The 16,912-nt window shown below is 64.7% G+C and overlaps 3 protein-coding genes across 3 annotated transcripts; 2 read left to right on the forward strand and 1 right to left on the reverse strand.

The window, feature by feature from the left end:
* Positions 1 to 40: 40 nt before the first annotated feature.
* Positions 41 to 4,919, reverse strand: CHLRE_02g102500v5 (uncharacterized protein). The gene is made up of 12 exons (XM_001699741.2): positions 4,622 to 4,919; positions 4,375 to 4,461; positions 4,031 to 4,153; positions 3,781 to 3,814; positions 3,471 to 3,541; positions 3,182 to 3,267; positions 2,770 to 2,877; positions 2,482 to 2,529; positions 2,221 to 2,265; positions 1,922 to 2,008; positions 1,487 to 1,556; positions 41 to 1,287 (listed from the first exon to the last, which is right to left on the reverse strand). Exons 1-12 carry the CDS (start codon positions 4,758 to 4,760, stop codon positions 1,127 to 1,129), a joined length of 1,059 nt encoding a protein of 352 aa, XP_001699793.2. The 5' UTR covers positions 4,761 to 4,919; the 3' UTR covers positions 41 to 1,126.
* Positions 4,920 to 6,396: 1,477 nt separating this feature from the next.
* On the forward strand, positions 6,397 to 10,818 carry CHLRE_02g102551v5 (uncharacterized protein). Its single transcript, XM_043059743.1, has 3 exons — positions 6,397 to 7,114; positions 7,190 to 7,482; positions 7,682 to 10,818. The coding sequence occupies exons 1-3, from the start codon at positions 6,624 to 6,626 to the stop codon at positions 10,096 to 10,098; spliced, it is 3,201 nt and encodes a 1,066-aa protein (XP_042927377.1). The 5' UTR covers positions 6,397 to 6,623; the 3' UTR covers positions 10,099 to 10,818.
* A 218-nt stretch (positions 10,819 to 11,036) lies between these two features.
* CHLRE_02g102600v5 (uncharacterized protein) lies at positions 11,037 to 16,901 on the forward strand. Its single transcript, XM_043059744.1, has 8 exons — positions 11,037 to 11,333; positions 11,420 to 12,881; positions 13,178 to 13,283; positions 13,463 to 14,234; positions 14,437 to 14,603; positions 14,915 to 15,291; positions 15,511 to 15,735; positions 16,230 to 16,901. Exons 1-8 carry the CDS (start codon positions 11,308 to 11,310, stop codon positions 16,479 to 16,481), a joined length of 3,387 nt encoding a protein of 1,128 aa, XP_042927378.1. The 5' UTR covers positions 11,037 to 11,307; the 3' UTR covers positions 16,482 to 16,901.
* The last annotated feature ends 11 nt before the right edge of the window (positions 16,902 to 16,912 follow it).

Raw genomic sequence — 16,912 nt, forward strand, 5'->3', positions numbered from 1 at the left:
ACCGACCCCCACACGGACAAAACCGTGTTGTTTAGGGGTTAAAACCCTACCATTTTATGAGAAAGTGGTGTCAATCGACTCCTCTTGACGAGCACTATCACTCCGTGTCATCAGCGGTCCTGTTCTGAGACTTCGGTCAAGGCGGGATCCTATCCATGGAAATCCCCTCGACCCAGACCACCCCGCGCTCAACTCTCTGCCGCGTGACGAATGGACAATGTGCATCGGCAGCCTTGTTAGACGTGAACTCGAGCGCACCAGCGCTTCAGAGCCCAGCTGTGTCAATGCGCATGTGTTGAATGTGGAGACATGTCCCGACAAGTCCACACCCGGACACACAACTTACCCCTCCCACGCTTTGTTTGTGCTTATTACGTCATAACGTGCACATATGAGCCTCGTGGTGTTGCTTTTTGCCCCTAGTTGTGCTTGTGGGGCGCCTCCCGAAATCCGCCAGGATGGGCTCCCGAAACCCGGCGGACCCCCAGGGACGAGGACCGACCTCCCAACTTTGGCAGCCCAGAACTTCCTCACCAGACACCCCCTAAAAAAACTAAAAGTACGTGCGTAATGCTCTCCTGAAGCTCTGTAATTTTGAGCATGGGGTAAGAATCTGAGCTTTCTAAACCCCCCCCCTGATTCAGCAATTAGCACCCAACCAAAGTTTGCCTGGAAGAGTCTGTTCACACCCTTGTTCACACCTCCCCTGGTTAACACGGATGGGGCAGCGGGGATTAGATGGCAAGAGCAGCAGCCATGGCGCCCCAACGCCGGAGCACTTGCCGGTTGGTAAGCGTCCCAGAGGCCAGGATACTTGCAATGCGGCCATGCAAGAATGCAGTTGGTAATGCAGCAACACACCTTCATAACTCATCCTGACCTGGTCTGACTAGACCCAGTTATAGTGCTCCCGACCTGAGCGGCTACGGCATCTACATCGGTGTACCCACTCACCACCTGAGACGTTCAGGCAACTCAGCCGGGCACCAAACGGCTGATGGCAGAGTCCCAACGCCGCCGTTCCATGGTACCCAGTAATGACTAATGAGCACCACTGTGCCTTCGGACAGCGACGCCTTTCGATCCTCTCATATAACGTGCTCGTCAGAGCTTTGCATCCACGTCATCACCTGCGCCGCGGCAGGCTGCGCAAGCCATCAGCGGTGACGGCGAACGCGGCGTCGCCGAGCGGCAGGTGCGGCGACTTAATCATCTGCGCGTGCCGCTCATTGTCGGGGCCCCATGTCAGCATCACGCGCGTGCTGGCGGCATGGCCCCAGCTCTCGCCTGCACGGCGCACCAGCGGCAGCCAGGGGCGGGCGCAGGGTTACGGAGCGGACGCCAGTCTCCTCCGCTTGGAGGCGTGCTGTCATGCGATACCCACGTGAGTCGTATGACCCGTACCGGCGTGCGGTGATTAGTAATGCAATCTGCACGGGATTTTAAGGTGCCACAGTTGCAGTTGCCTGTGGCGGCGCGCACTCACCCAGTGCAGGAACCAGCTTGGAGCCGCCGCCCTCGAGCACCTTGGTGGTCACCTGGTTCATGAGCACCACCTGCGGTGCACCAGCGAAGTGGCTGGGTGTTATATATATTGTGCACGTGTCTTTAGAGTACCGTATGTGAGTGACTGTGCAGCCAGCACCCGAGGGCTGGGGCCCCTGTGGCAGCGATAGCTCGGCTGCGAAAACTGGAACGGATGGCAAGCACCGCCGTGGTGCCGACAACGTGTACTCTTATTCATATGCCTTAGCTGCAGATCTGCACGCACCCAGGGTGCCGCGACAGCCTCCAGTCCGACCTAATCTCACCTGAACCCCCACCCTCATTCAACGCACCCTCGCTCTTGCTTCCAGCCGCCCCGGAAGCCCAGCAGCCGCCGCCTACCCTGCCCATCACCCCCACCCAAGTTGCCACGCACCGCCACATTGTGGGTCTGCGCCAGGGAGATGAGCTGCTGCGCCATGCCGGTCACCACGCGCGTGCGCTGCGCCATGTCCGGGAAGTCCTGTGGGGTATAGGGCGGGGGAGTTATGGGGCCACAGCCGCACTCAGGGCCCCATGGTGCCCGACACGGCAGCATTCGGGCCAGGGGCCAGGGACGCATCCGCCCGGCAAAGGAGCAGCATCGGGCGAGGGCGCACTGGGTAGAGATTTGTCATGCGCGGCTCGGCACTGCCTGTGAGGTGGCGGCAGCCCCCGCAACTCTGCCCATCGTACCTGCCGGAAGTGGAACGTGACGGAGTCGATGACGATTAGCCGGACCTGCGGTCCAGCCGAGGCACATACGGCCAAGTAAACATGACGGGATGCTGATCCAGCCGAGGCACATACGGCCAAGTAAATTCAGACGGGCTCGGGGCCACGCTTCCCTTAGCATGGCCAGAGCGAAACAGGTTGTGGAGGACCGGGAGAAGGTAGGCTGTTGTGCACCGCCGCGCGCGACCAACACAGCGCCCCCGCACAACAGCCCAGGCGCACCTGGCTGTACTGCTCCAGGAAGCGCGGCAGCATGTTGACCAGGCCCAGCTGCGGGTGTGCGGCGGGCGAGCCCGTGGGTCGAGCCGTGCGGTGGCGTTACCGGCGTTCCTCGCCCTTTGACAATTGGGGCCCAACTGAGACCGCAAGCCCGCCCCACCCGCCCCTGCCCGCCCTCAACATGTCACCCACGCGCCCGCCCTTGCCCCGTTAAGACCGCCACCGCGGAACCTTAAGCCATGTATATGCCATGGACTGTTCCCTTCACCGCACTCTCCATGCCTTCCCCACCTGCTCCACGTGGTCATGCACACGGAACAGGTAGATGCCCCGCATCACGTTCTCCAGTGTGAACGGCCGCTCGCCGTCGTGCAGCAGCTCCGGCTGCCCCATCGAAGCCTGGGTGGGCATGGGGGAAGCGGCAGCGGCGGTGCCCGAGTCGATGCAGGGCGAGAATTGCTTTTCTACCCACGCAGCTTTCAAATGGTGGCGCTAGCACAAGCTGCACTCGCAGCCCAGCCCCTCAAAGCCCAGACACACCATCTCGCCCGCAATCCCCGCTACCGGAGATACTGTATGATCGTGTTGCGCACTCATATAGATGGCTTTGATCCGTGCTTGCCGCATGCGCCCGCACATGCACACACACGCGCACGCGCATGCGCACGCACCCGCACGCGCACGCATATCCGCACACCCGCACCTTCTTCTCCAGTATGGACTGCACGTGCCGCACCGCGCCCTCAGCGATGTCGGCGCAGCGCTCCGCCATGAAGCTGCCCTCCGTGTCTGGGGTGCATGGGGTTCCAGCATGACCAATTAGGAGGTGGGGGTGGGGGCCGTGGTCACAAGATCTCGACTGAGAAGAACGCCATGCTGCAGTGCAATGCAGTGGGCAAGTCGCAGCGCTGCATTTCTGCAGTACTGCGAGGTCCTTGCGCCCATGCATTCACGTAGCAACCCGTCGGGCTCCCACTCGACCGCACGCTCACCAATGTAGACGGCCTGGCCCTCCGGCCCGGACAGGCTCCGCGGAATTTGCACGTTGACCGCCAACTGCATGCTGCAGTCGCACACATTGAACAAACAAGCAACACGTACACATGCACATACGCAGGCACAAACAGGCACCAAAAACACGCGTGAAGGGCTCACAGGCCCGGCCGGTGGACCTGGTTAGGTTGGACCTGGCCACGCATGCATGTCTGGAGAACGCGCAGGCGCCGGTGGAGTCCTGCTTTTACCCAGGTTGCCATTTGAGCAAGGCCAAAGTCCTGTACAAACCTGCGTCTATAAACCTACCCCAGCTGTGTCTTGCCCACGCCTGGCACACCACCTACAGGACACACGTGTAGGCGGGAGGAGCGAGCGCTCAGGCGAGTCATTGCATGCGCGCGCTCCCCGGAGGGGCCGCTGCCTCCGCCGTCGAATCAGCAGCACCGCACAGCAGCCTATGGCCTGTGCATGCGGAGCCCAAGCGCCAGGGCCCAGGGCTGTTGCGATCACGCACGGGCCGGCCGCGCACACCAATGCCAATGTCCAGCACACTCACAGAACTCGGTGACCTGCCCCGCCGCCACGCCGCCGCCTAGCAACGCATCGAGATCGCGGGCCATGGAGATGATGCGCGGCGTGGCGGCCGCCGCCACCAACAAGTCCGCAGCCGACACCGTGCCTGTGTTGTCACATGTGTGAGTGCGGGAGTCACGGAGCAGGGCGTGGGCTGGGGAAGCCGGGCACACTTGCGCGCATGCGCAGAGTTTGCATGCCGATGCATTCCATTGCCTAAGCACGGTGAACCAATCCGAACCCGGAGTTGCAATCCCATATGGTCTGGTACGGCCCATTCGGGTTTACATGCCAGGCCACAGCATTCGCTGTGTCCCACGTACTCACCCGCCCGCCAATTGGAGCTGGCTGGCCCGCCCGCCGCACCGGCCAGCTGCAGCACCTCGTGCGCCTCATCTGGTGACAGACCCGTCTCTGCCGCACAGCGCCACGCATTCGAAACACAAGCCAACGCAGCTCAAGTACTGTAGAACAACCGGTACTACCGTCTTTGTGCACCGGAGAACAGCAGCGGTGTGTGCTGGGGCAAAGGGAAGCACGCAGAGAGACACACGCTCGCCTGGGCCGCGCTCACCACGAGCGAGGCCCATGGGGCCTCCTGCACGCTCCAGGTCCGCTACCGTGCCGAAACCAGTGGCGAGAAGCCTGTTCCGAAGGTGCGGTGGCAGCGGCAGCGCCACCACCTCCAGCCGAGCCGACGACGACACATGCATTCCCGAACCTTTGCGCTAGCCCATTTGTTATTGTTAGAGTGTAAGGCAAGCCATGTATCGAGCTGTCTCAGGTTACTTTCCTCGCTGACTGGGTGCCGAGTAATATCACAATGGCGGGAACGTTTTAAAACAGGTGGAAGCCGGTGTGAAATGGAAAGCTATATTTTAATTTTTCATATCGCAAAAACATGTCGCAGGTCCCATCGCCCTTCTGGAACTAAACTCTCAGGGCACGCTTCCCCCCCTCCACCCCCGATGTAGTCCCTGGTAAATTCCGTTTGGCCATTCGCCCGGCACCGTTCCCCCTGCACACCCCCCGCATCTCCATACGCTTGAATCCGCCATATCAATAAAGACAACCTGCTACATGTGCGTAAGGCACTGGGATAAACTAAAGCCAACGCTGGATAGAAGCATCACTTCAACGTTCAGCGTTTAGCGTTAACCGGTCGCTGTAGCACGAACAACAAGCTCATTGTAATATTGATGCATCCAGCATTCCTGGGTCGGCCCGACCTACCGGGCCATCCAGCAGACCCCGCCGGGCCATCTAGCAGACACGGGACGCTTAGCCCCTGCCATGCATCCGGTTGCCCTGGTGCTCCCAACCAGTCGAAAGCAGTCAATCCCCGAAATCCCCACCCTCCTGCCGGCACGTGGCCGGCAGGGCCGAGCCACGGGCCGAGCTATGGCGCTCGCCCTGCCTCGCGCCCATTCGTGCCCATTCTGCTACGTTAAGTGTCCAGCGCACGCGCATGCCGGCCGCTCGGGCCCTTGCACACAGGCTTTAAGAGGCTTGCTGAATGGATGGATTACAAGCAGACGGGCTTTTACGTGCACGCTTAAAACTGGCCAGCGGCATTGCTAGGCATGGCGGCACGCGGCTGAACGCGGTGGCCACCGCGAGGCTGGCCAGCTGCGATGCGGGGGTTGACCTCTCGGGTTCAGGGGTACCTGAGCTGGCTGAGCTCTGGTCACCCAGCACGCAGAGGCAACACGAGGTGCAAAACCCAAAGTAACCGTTTTTGCTTGAAGTTCATGCGGATGAGGCCATCGAACAGCCGAAAGTCAGAAAGCCCCTGCATGTGCAAATAGACGATGTCGTAAACTAGGCAAGAGCATGAGAAGCCTTCTAAACGTTTCTACGTGCAGTACTAGTGGCGCAGTCCCGGTTCTGCCCCGTTCACAAACTTCATGGCTGCCTACTACTAGACCTCGTTATCTGTAATCTGCTGTGTATTTCATTGCAATGAAGCAAGCAGTCAGCTGCTCTCGACTTGCTCATTGGCGTCGAGTTCCTGTCCTGCTGGCCTTCATGCTTGTGGGCTTGGTAGCTGCGGAGCAAAAAGGCCGAAACTTGCTAGGTATGTGGAGGGTGGAGACTCTGGAGACTCTGGCCAGAGACTCTGCGTTCTGTTGATAACGCCATCTCACATTTCGCACTTGTTCACAGATCAAAGCGAGCTCAGCGTACCTGTGATATTAGATGAATCATTGCGCGTCATTCAGTGAGTACGGCGGCTTGTCCGCAAGACGCCGGGTGGGCGGGCGGGCTTGGTGCTCCGTCCAGCTCGCAGTGGTTTAGTTCGCAACAGTTCGCGTCTTGTTCGCTCCGGATATCGGCAACAACTATAGTCTACTATCAGTTCATACACCAAGGCGGTCAACAAGGCGACCTAGTGAACATTGGTGTGGCTGGCGGGGAACGGCGGCTCGTGCCTTTTCCCAAAGGTCAACGTACCGTGTTGACATGTCCCGCTAGCTCTACGTGTGGCTGCGGTGGCCTCACCAGTGTCACTCGTGCATTCCGCGCAAAACGCAGATGCGGACGACTACAGCCCTATCTTGGGATCCGATGGCGCCATGCTTGGCTACACGCTAGTGCGCTCTGCAGGCCCCGTCATCAGCGGAGCCAACACCACCGACGACAGCGGCGCACAGCGGCTGGAAGTTTCTATCGCCCTCAACCGAGACTCCGGCGTGGCCTTCGCGCAGCCCCAGCAGGGCAGCAGCCTTAGCAGTGCCCTTACCGGTGGTAGCACTGGCAGCGGCGGCGGCGGCGCGACAGACATGGGCAACGTTCATGTGTTCATGAGCAGTTACCTGCCGACGAGCTGCCCGCCAGCCCTGCCGCCTGGCGGGGACCCTGACGGCCTCCTGCAGGGCTCAGGGCTGTCTGCCACCACGTCGCGCCAGAGCGCCAGCGCAAACTGCAGCGTCAGTGGCACGCGCGCACGGCTGGCGTATGACGTGCCGCCGGGGCTGTTCAACTGCTCCGCTGCCGCCGCCAACTACAACGGCACGGGAGACCTGGGGTCCTCCTACTACAAAGTCTTCTTCCTCTCCGTGCGAGTGTGAGTACCGATTGGCAGGAGCGTTCAGGCGGCGCTGTTGCTCATCCTGCTTGCTGTGCTTCATGCTGTCCGCAGGGATCTGGCCGCGGTTGCGTGCGCAGCTCCCTCCCGATCACTATACCCCGGCAGTGTTGGCAACCAGATCAGCCCGGGCTGCTCCTACATCACCGTCACCGCCACTTGCCGCCCGAGTACCTGCCCTGGCTTCAAGGGCTCAGCCGCCAGCGCGGACTCGGGCGGCGGCGCCAGCGGCGGCTTGAGCGTCAGCGGGCGCTCGAGCGGCACGGGTGGCGGCCTGGCCATAGGCAGCGGCGACGGCGGCCGGAGCAGCGAGAGCAACTCACTCGAGATGAAGGTGGTGCTGCCAGGTACGCACCTGTGAAGGCAATGGAGGTGTGCTGGACACGGACTTGCTTGGATCCTGGGGCCTTGGGCTGCGACCTGTGTATCACACTGTGATGAACCTAGATCCAGAACGTCCTGCAGTAGGGCGGGTGGCCCGTGACCCCTTGGCCCATACACGGTACATGCGGCGCCTTGCCTCACCACCGTGCTGGCCGTACACAGGCATCGTCGGCGGCGCCGGTGGGGCACTGGTGCTGTCCCTGGTGGTTGCGGTGGGATGGGTGGTCTCGGACCGCATCAAGCAGCGGCGGCGGCGGGAAGCCCGCCTTCGCGCCAAGCTGGAGCGAGCTTCCGCCCTCGCCGCCACCGGCACGGCGGGGGCAGCTAGCTACGTAACGTATCAAGGCACAGGCCCCCGGCGCGCGTCGGCGAGCAGCACGTCGCCGTCGGGGATGCCTCGCCTTGCGCGCACGAGCAGCGGCTGGTCAGACGAGGGCGAGGGTGACGGCTGCGCGGTGGCAGGCGAGGGCAAGGGCGGGTTCGTGGTGGGGTACGGCCACGTGGCTGCGGCGGCGGGCATTGTGGCGCGCGCCGGGGGCAGGGGTGGCAAGGCCGGAGGCCACAGCATGTACACATCGCGGAGCCCCGTGGGCGCTGGCGGCGCCGGCGGTGTCCCTCGCGTACAGCAGCTGCGCATGGGGTCGGCGGCGGCGATGGCGACCAACGCGCGGACCAACGGCCGCAGCAGCAGCGCACACTGGCCCACCGAGCAGGGATTCGGCTTCCCCGATGTGGCAGGGCAGGGCGGTGGCGCCGGCGGCGGCGGTACGGGCATGGATCTGGGCGGCGTGCACTTCTTCCGAAGCGTCACAGGCCCCGGGGCCGGCAGCGCGGGCCGGCCGGGCCTACTGGCGAAGGAGGGCGCAGGCGAGGACGGCTTGGGCAGCTCCGAGTTCGGCCCCGCACCGGGACCGTGGCAGGGCTGGAGCCCCACCGCCTCTGACACTGCTGCGCCGGCATCACCCTGGCGCACGCCCGGTGACTTTGAGGCTCGAAGCTACGCCAGCACGACCACCGCTCGTGCGGGAGGCGCCCAATGGGGCGCGACTGGCGTCGGCGCCGGGATGAGCTTGACGGCAGGCCCAGGTAGTTCTGGCGTCATGCAGGTCGGCACCGGCCGCAGCGTCACCGTGATCCGCACCGTCATGATCGAGGGCCGGCTCGTCGAAGTGCCGGTGGTGGCGCCCGTGTCGCCACCGCAGCACCCCCCGTCAGAGGCCGTCTACAGCCGCGGGACAGGTGCAGCGGGACAGGTGCAGTCCCCATCGCGTTCATGGGCGGGCCGCGGGGCCGCCGGCGGGCACTTTTCGGACGCGCCGGACCTACCGCACGGGGCCATTGGCAGCGCCGCCAGCAGCAGGCCCAGTTCCCATTCTCGCGGCCGTGCGGCCGCCGGCCCCTCCGGACGTGGCGCGGCAGTGCGCTCATCTTCGCCACCGCTTTCTCCTGTCAGCGGTGATGACGGTGAGATGTTGGGTGAGGGCGCCCTCGCTGCTGCTGCTGCCGCCGCAGCTGCTGCCAGTCGTCGCACCGCCGCCGGCCGTAGCCGCACAGCAGCTGCGGCAGCTACGGCCCGCGCTTTTGCTTCTGCGCTCCTGCTGGGCCGGAGTAAAACCGGTGCGGGGCGGCTGCCGCCACTGGAGACCATTGAGTCTGACAACAACAGCAGCGCCACAGGCACAGACGCGCCACCATCACCGCGCCCCGCCTCACGACGTGGCTCTACACTCGCGCCTCCCGCGCTGCCACCGAAGGCGATGACGCCACCAGTCGGCCCTGCCCCACACAGCCCCAGTGCTGCCGCGGCAGCGGCAGCGGCCGCAGCAGCCGCGCTGCCCCCTGCTCCGGCCCCTGCGGCGGCTGCGCCTCCCTTCCCGGGCGTGACGCACGCGCAGGTACACGCAAAGCATGCGGCGCGTGGCAGCCTGCGCGTCGCCTCGCGCTTTGCTGACATCATGGCTGGCAGCGCGCCGGGTACTGTGGTGGCGGCAGCAGACGCAATGGCAGCTGCTGGCGAGGGCATGCCGACTGTTGGCGCTGGGTCACCGCCCCTCTCGCCCAGCCCCGGGCCTGCCTATTCCAGCGGCAACACTGAAAGCTGGGCAAGCGCCGGCCTACCACCCGTGAGCGGCGTCTTGGAGAGCGGTGGTCTGCTCCAGTTGGCTGAGGGCGGCTGCTTCACAATCACGGAGGCGGGCGAGGAGGTTGACGGCCGGGGGTCGCGCACTTCGCATCCCATGCCGCGTCCCAGCCAGCCGCCGTCGGAGTCCGGCGCATCCTTTGCCTCCCAGCCCTCCTTCTTCATGCTCCTCCCACCCGTCGGGACTGGCAGCCCAAGCCCTGGAGGCGCCAGCACACGTGGCGCGGCCCTGGAGCACGCCCTGGAGGGTCGCGCGGAGGAGCAGGCCGAGGCACGTCTGGACGTGGACCAGGGCCTGGCCAGCAGCGTTAGCAGCAGGGGCACTAGCGGATGTGGCGCTAGCCCAGCGGCGCAGGGCCGCGGGGGCCGCGGAGTGTTGACGGCGCGGCGGCTGCGCCTAGAGCTTGAGACGCAGGCGGAGGAGCACGAGGAAGAGTAGTATCATGCGCCATAGTACAGAGAGTAAGAGTGTGTTCGACAATTAATGGTTCGGCAATAGCCGCACAGTGCATCAGCGGGCTTATCCCCCCTGCGGCCCTGCCTGCCATGCATGTAAGGTTGGCGTATGAGTGCACTGCCTGTAACTGTAGGGGGTGCACTCTGTAGTACTGTGCGCATTCACAGTGATCTGCAGCGATGTCGTATGTTTGGCCGGAATCCGCCGCAACGGCGCTTCGTAACCTATGCCCGTACCGTAATAGCTGGGCGATTTGCAGCTTCATTCTACGTATGTACAGTCATGTACGTACGTTCTGCATTCAATATCAATCTTCTGCAATGCATGCTGAGTAAGCATACCATGGCAACGCTTATATATTGTCCAAATGAGTTGCTTGGTGGGACCACAACACCCACCATGTGCACGGGCAAATTGTTCATGCATGGCCCCAGACATGCAGCCTCCCTAGCCTCCTTCATGGGCCGGACTCTGGCGGGTTGCTGCAAGCTGCTAGGCTTGACCGAGTCAGTCAGCGGTGCGCCGTAATGTCCAAAGGCAGCGGAAGGTCGTTACAAGGTGGTACTAGCCGCAGCTCAGTTGAGAGCCAGGTCGGCGTGTGCAGGGGGCTTGCAAGATTTCCTTGTTTGGCGAGGAGCTGCTGGAGCTGGATGGAGACGGATGGAGACGGCAGGGAGTACGACGCTTACCACTTCTTGAGGAACTTTGGCCATCAACCAGTTGCGCGCCCCTGTCGATAACCGCATGTCACTCAGTATGTGCGCGCGCAGTAGGGTGTGTGACGGTGCCCGCGTGCGGGGGATCGGCCCCATCGACCCGGCCATGTTCCGGCATCTAACCGAACAGTGCGTCGATGGACGCTACGCACAGGGCCACGCAATTCCTGCAGTCGACAACACACTTAATAGTGCGGACAAGTCCACAACGCGGCGAAACACCATAGCCAATTGCGTGTGCGCGTGGCTTGTTCGCTTCGCAGCTGCCTACCTACGCACATATGGATACCAGCTGTTATCCAGGGACAAGTTCTTCAGGAACGGAGCGACGCTGATCAAGGGCGCGACGCACGTGTTGAACGCCAAAAGGGCTTTTGCTTTATGCATCACGCATTGCTGTTGCTCTTCGCCATCGGCCATCGGCGCAGCCCCCTCGCTGTGCTTTAAGCGCTTCTAGTGTTCAAGCGGTGAAATTATGCAGGCGCCTGCACCTGTGCCAAGGTCAGAGAGAGAAACGAGCACCGACCTTGTCACCGATGTGCTGCCCCCAGGAAAGCAGGTGTTATTTATACATAAATGCTACGCAGGGATGTGCTTTTGGAGACCGTAGTACCGGAGGTGGGCACCTTGCCACGGCCTTCTCTTGCCGTGGGCATCCCAGGCACGCCGGGGCTGCGGCCGGACAAAACGCCGCCTGGGCACACCAGCGCTGCAGCCGGCTCCCTCACGGCTGAGAATGCTGGGGCTGGTGACACTGGGAGCTCAGGCAGCATTACAGCCCTCCGCGGCTCCTTGTCCGCGGCTCCTTGTCCGCCCGCTGCCGGCGGCATAAGCTCAGCCCTCGCTGCTAGCAAAGCCGCCGCAGCCGCCGCTGCCGCAGCAGCAGGCGGTGCCAAAACGCTTCCAATGTCTGCAAGCTTTCTTACCAATGGCACCGCAAATAATGGAGCGGGAGACGCCATTCGCACGCCCCGGAAACGTGTGGAGTGGCAGCTGGAGGAGCCGTCAGGCGCGCCACAGGCCGTGGGAGGCCGCGCAATCCCAACACCGGGGACGGGCTTCCATCACGGCCCAGACAGCAGCGCTGACACGCCGCCGCCACCGGCGCTATCATCCTCTCTGTCTAGAAGCTTTGGTGCGGGGCTGCCATCCTGGCTGCAGGACTTAGAGCAGCGCCAGCTGCAACAGCCGCCGGGCTCACCGCGCGTCGGCGGGCTCCCAGGCGGCACCGAGGCGCTGCTGGCCGCGCGGCCACGCAGCCATGCCCCAGCAGCGACGCCGGCTGCGCAGCCAGCGGTCGCGCCCGCCTCGCTGCCAGGAGTGCTGCACCAGCCGCCCGCGGCGCTGCGGCCGCAGGATGGCCCGGCGCCCTCGCCGCCCGGGTGGCCGGCTCAGCAGCCAAGCCTTCGGCCGCTCCCCCAGGCGCCACAGCTCCCCGCGCCGGCCTCTCAGCAGCGTATCTCTGCCTTCCCGCTCCCGCCTCATCCAGCGCCGCAGCCTGCAGGGCTCCTAGGCGCAGGGGCCGCCCTAGCGGGCGCACTGCCGCCGCCGCCGGCTCCTCACCAGATTGCGCCACCCGGATACCTGCTGGTGCCGCACCCGCACCCGCACCAGGGCCACCAGCCGCCGGCGCAGCCGCCGCCCGCCCTGCTTGCGCAGGCGCAGGCGCCTCAACCGCCGCCGGCACAGCGTGCTGGCCTGCCAATGCCACAACACGCAACAGCCAGGACTGGTAGCCACGGCGGCTCCGCTTACGGTCTGGCGGCGCCGCACCACCGCATGCCCCATCACGGCCACAGCCACCATCACCACAACGCTTCGCAGCACCGGCACCACCAGCAGCAGCCTCTGGAACCAAGGTCCTCCGGCTATGTAACTGACGCGGAGGCCGGCGGCGTGAACGGCGGCGACGGCGGCTTAGAGGTCGAGTCTGCGAGTGGCGGTCGCGGCGCCGCCGCGACGCTGATGCGTGTGGGGAGCGCGCCGGCGCGCGGTCGCAGCGGCCTCCCGCGCGTGTCCAGCATCAGTGAGATTGAGCCTCACGTGGAGGTAAGCAGCATTCCACTTTGCGGTCCGCGGCGTGGTTGGTCTATGTGAGCGGGGGTTTATGCTATCTTGTCCAGGGCAGGGCAGGGCAGGGCAGGGCAGGGCAGGGCAGGGCAGGGCAGGGCAGGGCAGGGCAGGGCAGGGCAGGGCAGGGCAGGGCAGGGCAGGGCAGGGCAGGGCAGGGCAGGGCAGGGCAGGGCAGGGCAGGGCAGGGCAGGGCAGGGCAGGGTAGGGCAGGGCAATTGCCAATCTGGAACCGATGTCGCTGCTGCCCCTGCGCGGCTCCTTTCCCAACGCAGGAGGAGGCTCCTCGGCTGAGCAGCAGCATGCTGACGCGCGCCATTATGATCCCCGGCGGCTCCGACCGGCCGCGCACTTACCGAGTGGCACCCGCCAAGAGCCAGGGTGAGGGCGGCAACGAAGATACGGTGGCCATAGCCCCCCGCAGCCCCCCGCTTCTCGGGAGGCTCCCGATAAGCCGTATCCGTATGTGCAGCGGAGTCCGCGCCCCTGTGTGCCCATCGCACGTGCTCTCTCACGCCGTGACGTGGACCTGTCACGCACACGCACCTGGACACCCGCAGGCAGCCAGGACAGTGTCACGGTGGTGCTGGAGGGCGCGGAGGAGCAGGAGGCAGCTGCGGGCGCGTACGGTGGCGTTGGCGGTAGCGTCCGTGGCGGCCGCGGCTTACTGAGCGGCCTGGGCATCGGCCATGCCGGCAGCAACTACCCATCCTATGGCAGCAGCCTGCCTGGCAGTGGCGGCACCGCCGCCGTCGTCCTGGGCGCCGGCACCGGCGCCAACGTGCCGGCGCCAAGCAGTAGCTTCCTTGGCGGCAGCCTGCTCAGCGGCCTGTTTGGCGGGCGCGGCGGCGGCGGCGGCGGCTCCGCCGCCGGCGGTGCTGCCGGCGCCGCTGTCACGCCTGATAGCAGCGTGCATGGGCCAGACAGCTATTACGGCGTGCCTGAGCCGGCGTTTGGCAGTCTCCCCACCTCCTCTGCGCTGCTGCGCGCTCGCGGCCTCAACGCCAGCGCCGGCTCCATCCTTACAAAGGCCACCGGCGGCCTCAAGACGCAGATGAAGAAGTCAACCAGCAGCGGCAACTTCGGTTCCCTGTGGCCGCAGCCGCCACCGCCGCCACCGCCGGCGGCGGCGGCACAGCGGAATGCTGGCGGCGGCGCGGCTGGCGTGCCGCTAGGAGCGGGACCGGGAGCAGGCTTAAGCGGGGCTGCAGGCGGCGGGCGTGCGCCGCGCAGCAGTGTGACGGGCGGCAGCGGCGGCAGTAGCGCGGGCACGAGTGCGGGCGGCAGCGGGCTAGGCTTCTGGATGCGCCGCTCAACCACCCTACCACACAGGTGAGGCGATGTCGGCTGGCTGCAGTCAGGCGTCTGGCATTGTGCCCGGTGCAGGGTCTGCAATCATGCATTCGCACCAGGACAGAGGCTTAATGTCCTTGTTGCGGTGGGGTACCTGTAATGTGGTAGCCCCTGCCCCGCCCACACACGTGCCCAATTGAAACCTCCCCCTGGACTGGACGATGCCCTGTGATGTACCCAGGACTAGCGGCCCGGGCGCGGACAGCGCCGCCAGCGGCACAGACGGCAGCACGCACGGTGGCAACGCCTCGCGTCGGGGCGCCGTGCCCGTGTCTGTGTCACGTCAGAACACGGAGCCGGACCTAGCAGACCTGGCCATGCTCGCCACCTCCCTGCCCGCCAGCCTGGGTGAGTGCAGAGCGCTGGGGGCCGCCACAGGGCGGCGCGAGGGCGACGAGCGGGCGTCCTGGTGAAGGGTGGTGTGAAGGGTGGCCGTAGCGGCGCGTGACGCGTGGCGGGTCGGGGCGGGGTGGGGTGGGTGCCGATGTCTAGAAGTAGAAGGATGGATCAGGCACGTTGCTCGACGCGTCAGATTGCACATTGCTGGATGGCATGAGTCCTGATCTCTGCGTCGCCGCCATGCGCGCAGCGGCGCAGCCAAGCATCTTGGCTTAGTGCGTCGCCGCTGTTGCTTACCTCTTTTACCTGCCTCCACATAGGCACCTGGAGCATGCCGCGCAGCATGGCACTGGCCACCAGCCCCGCGCACGCCGCCGCCGGCTTCGCCGGCCGCCCGCTCAGCCGCGCCAACAGCACCGTCAGTGCCACCAGTGCCGGCGCCGGCAGCATGTTCGGCGCCGGCAGCGGCAGCCTCAGCATGGGCCACGGCGGCGGCGGCGGCGGCATGGGCTTGGGCGGCGGGGGCAGCGGCGCGGGCCCCAGCACCATGGGGCCGCCCACCTACCCCATCTGTCTCATCTGCCTTGAGGTGCTGACGCCCGAGGAGTTTGAGAGCGGCGAGGCCATCTCGCTGCAGTGCCTGTGCAAGGGCGAGGTGTCGCTGCGGCACCGGCGCTGCGCCATCGAGTGGAGCCACGTGAGTGGCGGCGCGGGCCCAGGCGGGGTGGCGCGGCGGGGTGCGGCTGGTGGGACGCCGGGCATGTCTTGTTTTGGAGCAGGCGCATGGTGCTACAGCGTCGTGCGGGGCAGTGATCAGGTCCCTGGTGCGGTGTGCATGTGCGGCGCGTGGCCTCGACACCCGGGTGGGCTCCAAAGTTCCCAATCCCGCACAACATGTCCTCTCCACCTCCCGCAGCATAAGGGCGACGTGGTGTGCGACATCTGCAAGCAGCCCATCGCCAACCTGCCGCCCATACCCGACGAGGTGCTGGCGGCGCGCGAGGCGGCGCGGCGGCGGCGGCAGCCCGCCTTCAACACCGCCGCCGAACCCAACCTCGCGGACCACATTTTCGACTGCATCCGCGCCACCTGGGTCGCCATGATCATTTGCGTGCTTTTCTTTGACATGACCGTGGGCCAGGTATGGTTGCGTGGAATCGCGTGTCGCGTGTGGTGGGGCGGGCAGGCGGCATTCTGTCGGTTGCATGGGGAGCGAGGGCGGGGGGGGGAGGAGGGTGGCGGAGGCGGGTAGACTGGTGTGTGTGTGTGTGTGTGTGGGTGTGGGTGTGGGTGTGGGTGTGGGTGTGTGTGCGTGCGTGTGTGTGTGTGTATGTATGTGCGTGTGTGTGTGTGTGTGTGTGTGTGTGTGTGTGTGTGTGTGTGTTGGTGTTGGTGTTGGTGTGTGTGTGTGTGTGTGTGTGTGTGTGTGTGTGTGTGTGTGTGTGTGTGGGCTGGGAGGTTCGGGCGAGGGGAGTGAGGGGCAGGTGGCATGCGTTGGTGTGCGTTGAACGGATGGCACTGTTCATTGCCGTATGTGTTGTCGGCAAGGCTGGCCCTGCGGTACAGGACGGGCTGCCCATCGCATTTCTTGTCGGTGCCCATCGTTCTAATGCTTGTTCATGGCCATGTGCACAGGCATTCATGGTGGGTGCGATCATAGGCGTGGCATTCGCAACGGTCACCATGACCATCGCGGCGTGCGCACGGCGCGCACGCGCGCGTGCCGCGGCGCGTGCCGTAGAGCGCGCGACAGAGGAGAGCCGCGCTGCGGAGCGGCGCCAGCAGCAGCAGCAACAGCAACAACAACAGCACCGTGGGGGCACAGGTGATGGCGGCGCCGCTGGAGAGCCGTCCCTCACGACCCCTCTGCTGTCCGAGAACGTCTGACCAGTTGTGTGCAGCACGGCGCGGGCTGCCAGTGGATGAGTGCTTGCGGACACATCTGTGTGCTGGGAAGGTCAGGCGGGCAAACAGGAGCGACAGCCCAGGCTAGGGATGAGTCACCTTTGATTAGGGGCACCTTGGTAGTCTGTTGGCATCTACAGAGGACGAGGATGTTGACATGTTACGGTCGGTCGGTTCTTGCCCATTCAGGATGCTGCAAGAAAGCATTGACAGGCAGTCGGTGGGGGCGCAACGGGACTTTCTCTTGGTTATGCTGCAAAACATTGTTAGTTGGTGTAGTGTCCGAGCATCGCAATATGGATTTGATGTGTGCGTCGAGGTGATGAAGTTTGAGGGAGCAGGGCAGGGGCATGCAGGCCCCCTGGCCGACCAGCCTTCTGTTGAAAGTAAGGGCTGCGACAGCACACCCGTGT

Source organism: Chlamydomonas reinhardtii, chromosome 2 (genome assembly GCF_000002595.2).
Source record: "Chlamydomonas reinhardtii strain CC-503 cw92 mt+ chromosome 2, whole genome shotgun sequence".
In the NCBI taxonomy this organism is placed as follows: Eukaryota; Viridiplantae; Chlorophyta; class Chlorophyceae; order Chlamydomonadales; family Chlamydomonadaceae; genus Chlamydomonas; species Chlamydomonas reinhardtii.

Bases quoted from the DNA above. Each gene is read 5' to 3' on its own strand.
- CHLRE_02g102500v5 (XM_001699741.2), bottom strand. From the start codon at position 4,760: ATGCATGTGTCGTCGTCGGCTCGGCTGGAGGTGGTGGCGCTGCCGCTG. The intron at 4,462-4,621 runs GTGAGCGCGGCC...GCTGTGCGGCAG, and splicing joins CCCCATGGGCCTCGCTCGTG to AGACGGGTCTGTCACCAGAT. The intron at 2,266-2,481 runs GTGCGCCTGGGC...GCTGGACCGCAG, and splicing joins TCCTGGAGCAGTACAGCCAG to GTCCGGCTAATCGTCATCGA.
- CHLRE_02g102551v5 (XM_043059743.1), top strand. From the start codon at position 6,624: ATGCTTGGCTACACGCTAGTGCGCTCTGCAGGCCCCGTCATCAGCGGA. The intron at 7,115-7,189 runs GTGAGTACCGAT...TGCTGTCCGCAG, and splicing joins TTCTTCCTCTCCGTGCGAGT to GGATCTGGCCGCGGTTGCGT. The intron at 7,483-7,681 runs GTACGCACCTGT...GGCCGTACACAG, and splicing joins GATGAAGGTGGTGCTGCCAG to GCATCGTCGGCGGCGCCGGT.
- CHLRE_02g102600v5 (XM_043059744.1), top strand. From the start codon at position 11,308: ATGCAGGCGCCTGCACCTGTGCCAAG. The intron at 12,882-13,177 runs GTAAGCAGCATT...TTCCCAACGCAG, and splicing joins AGATTGAGCCTCACGTGGAG to GAGGAGGCTCCTCGGCTGAG. The intron at 15,292-15,510 runs GTGAGTGGCGGC...CACCTCCCGCAG, and splicing joins GCGCCATCGAGTGGAGCCAC to CATAAGGGCGACGTGGTGTG.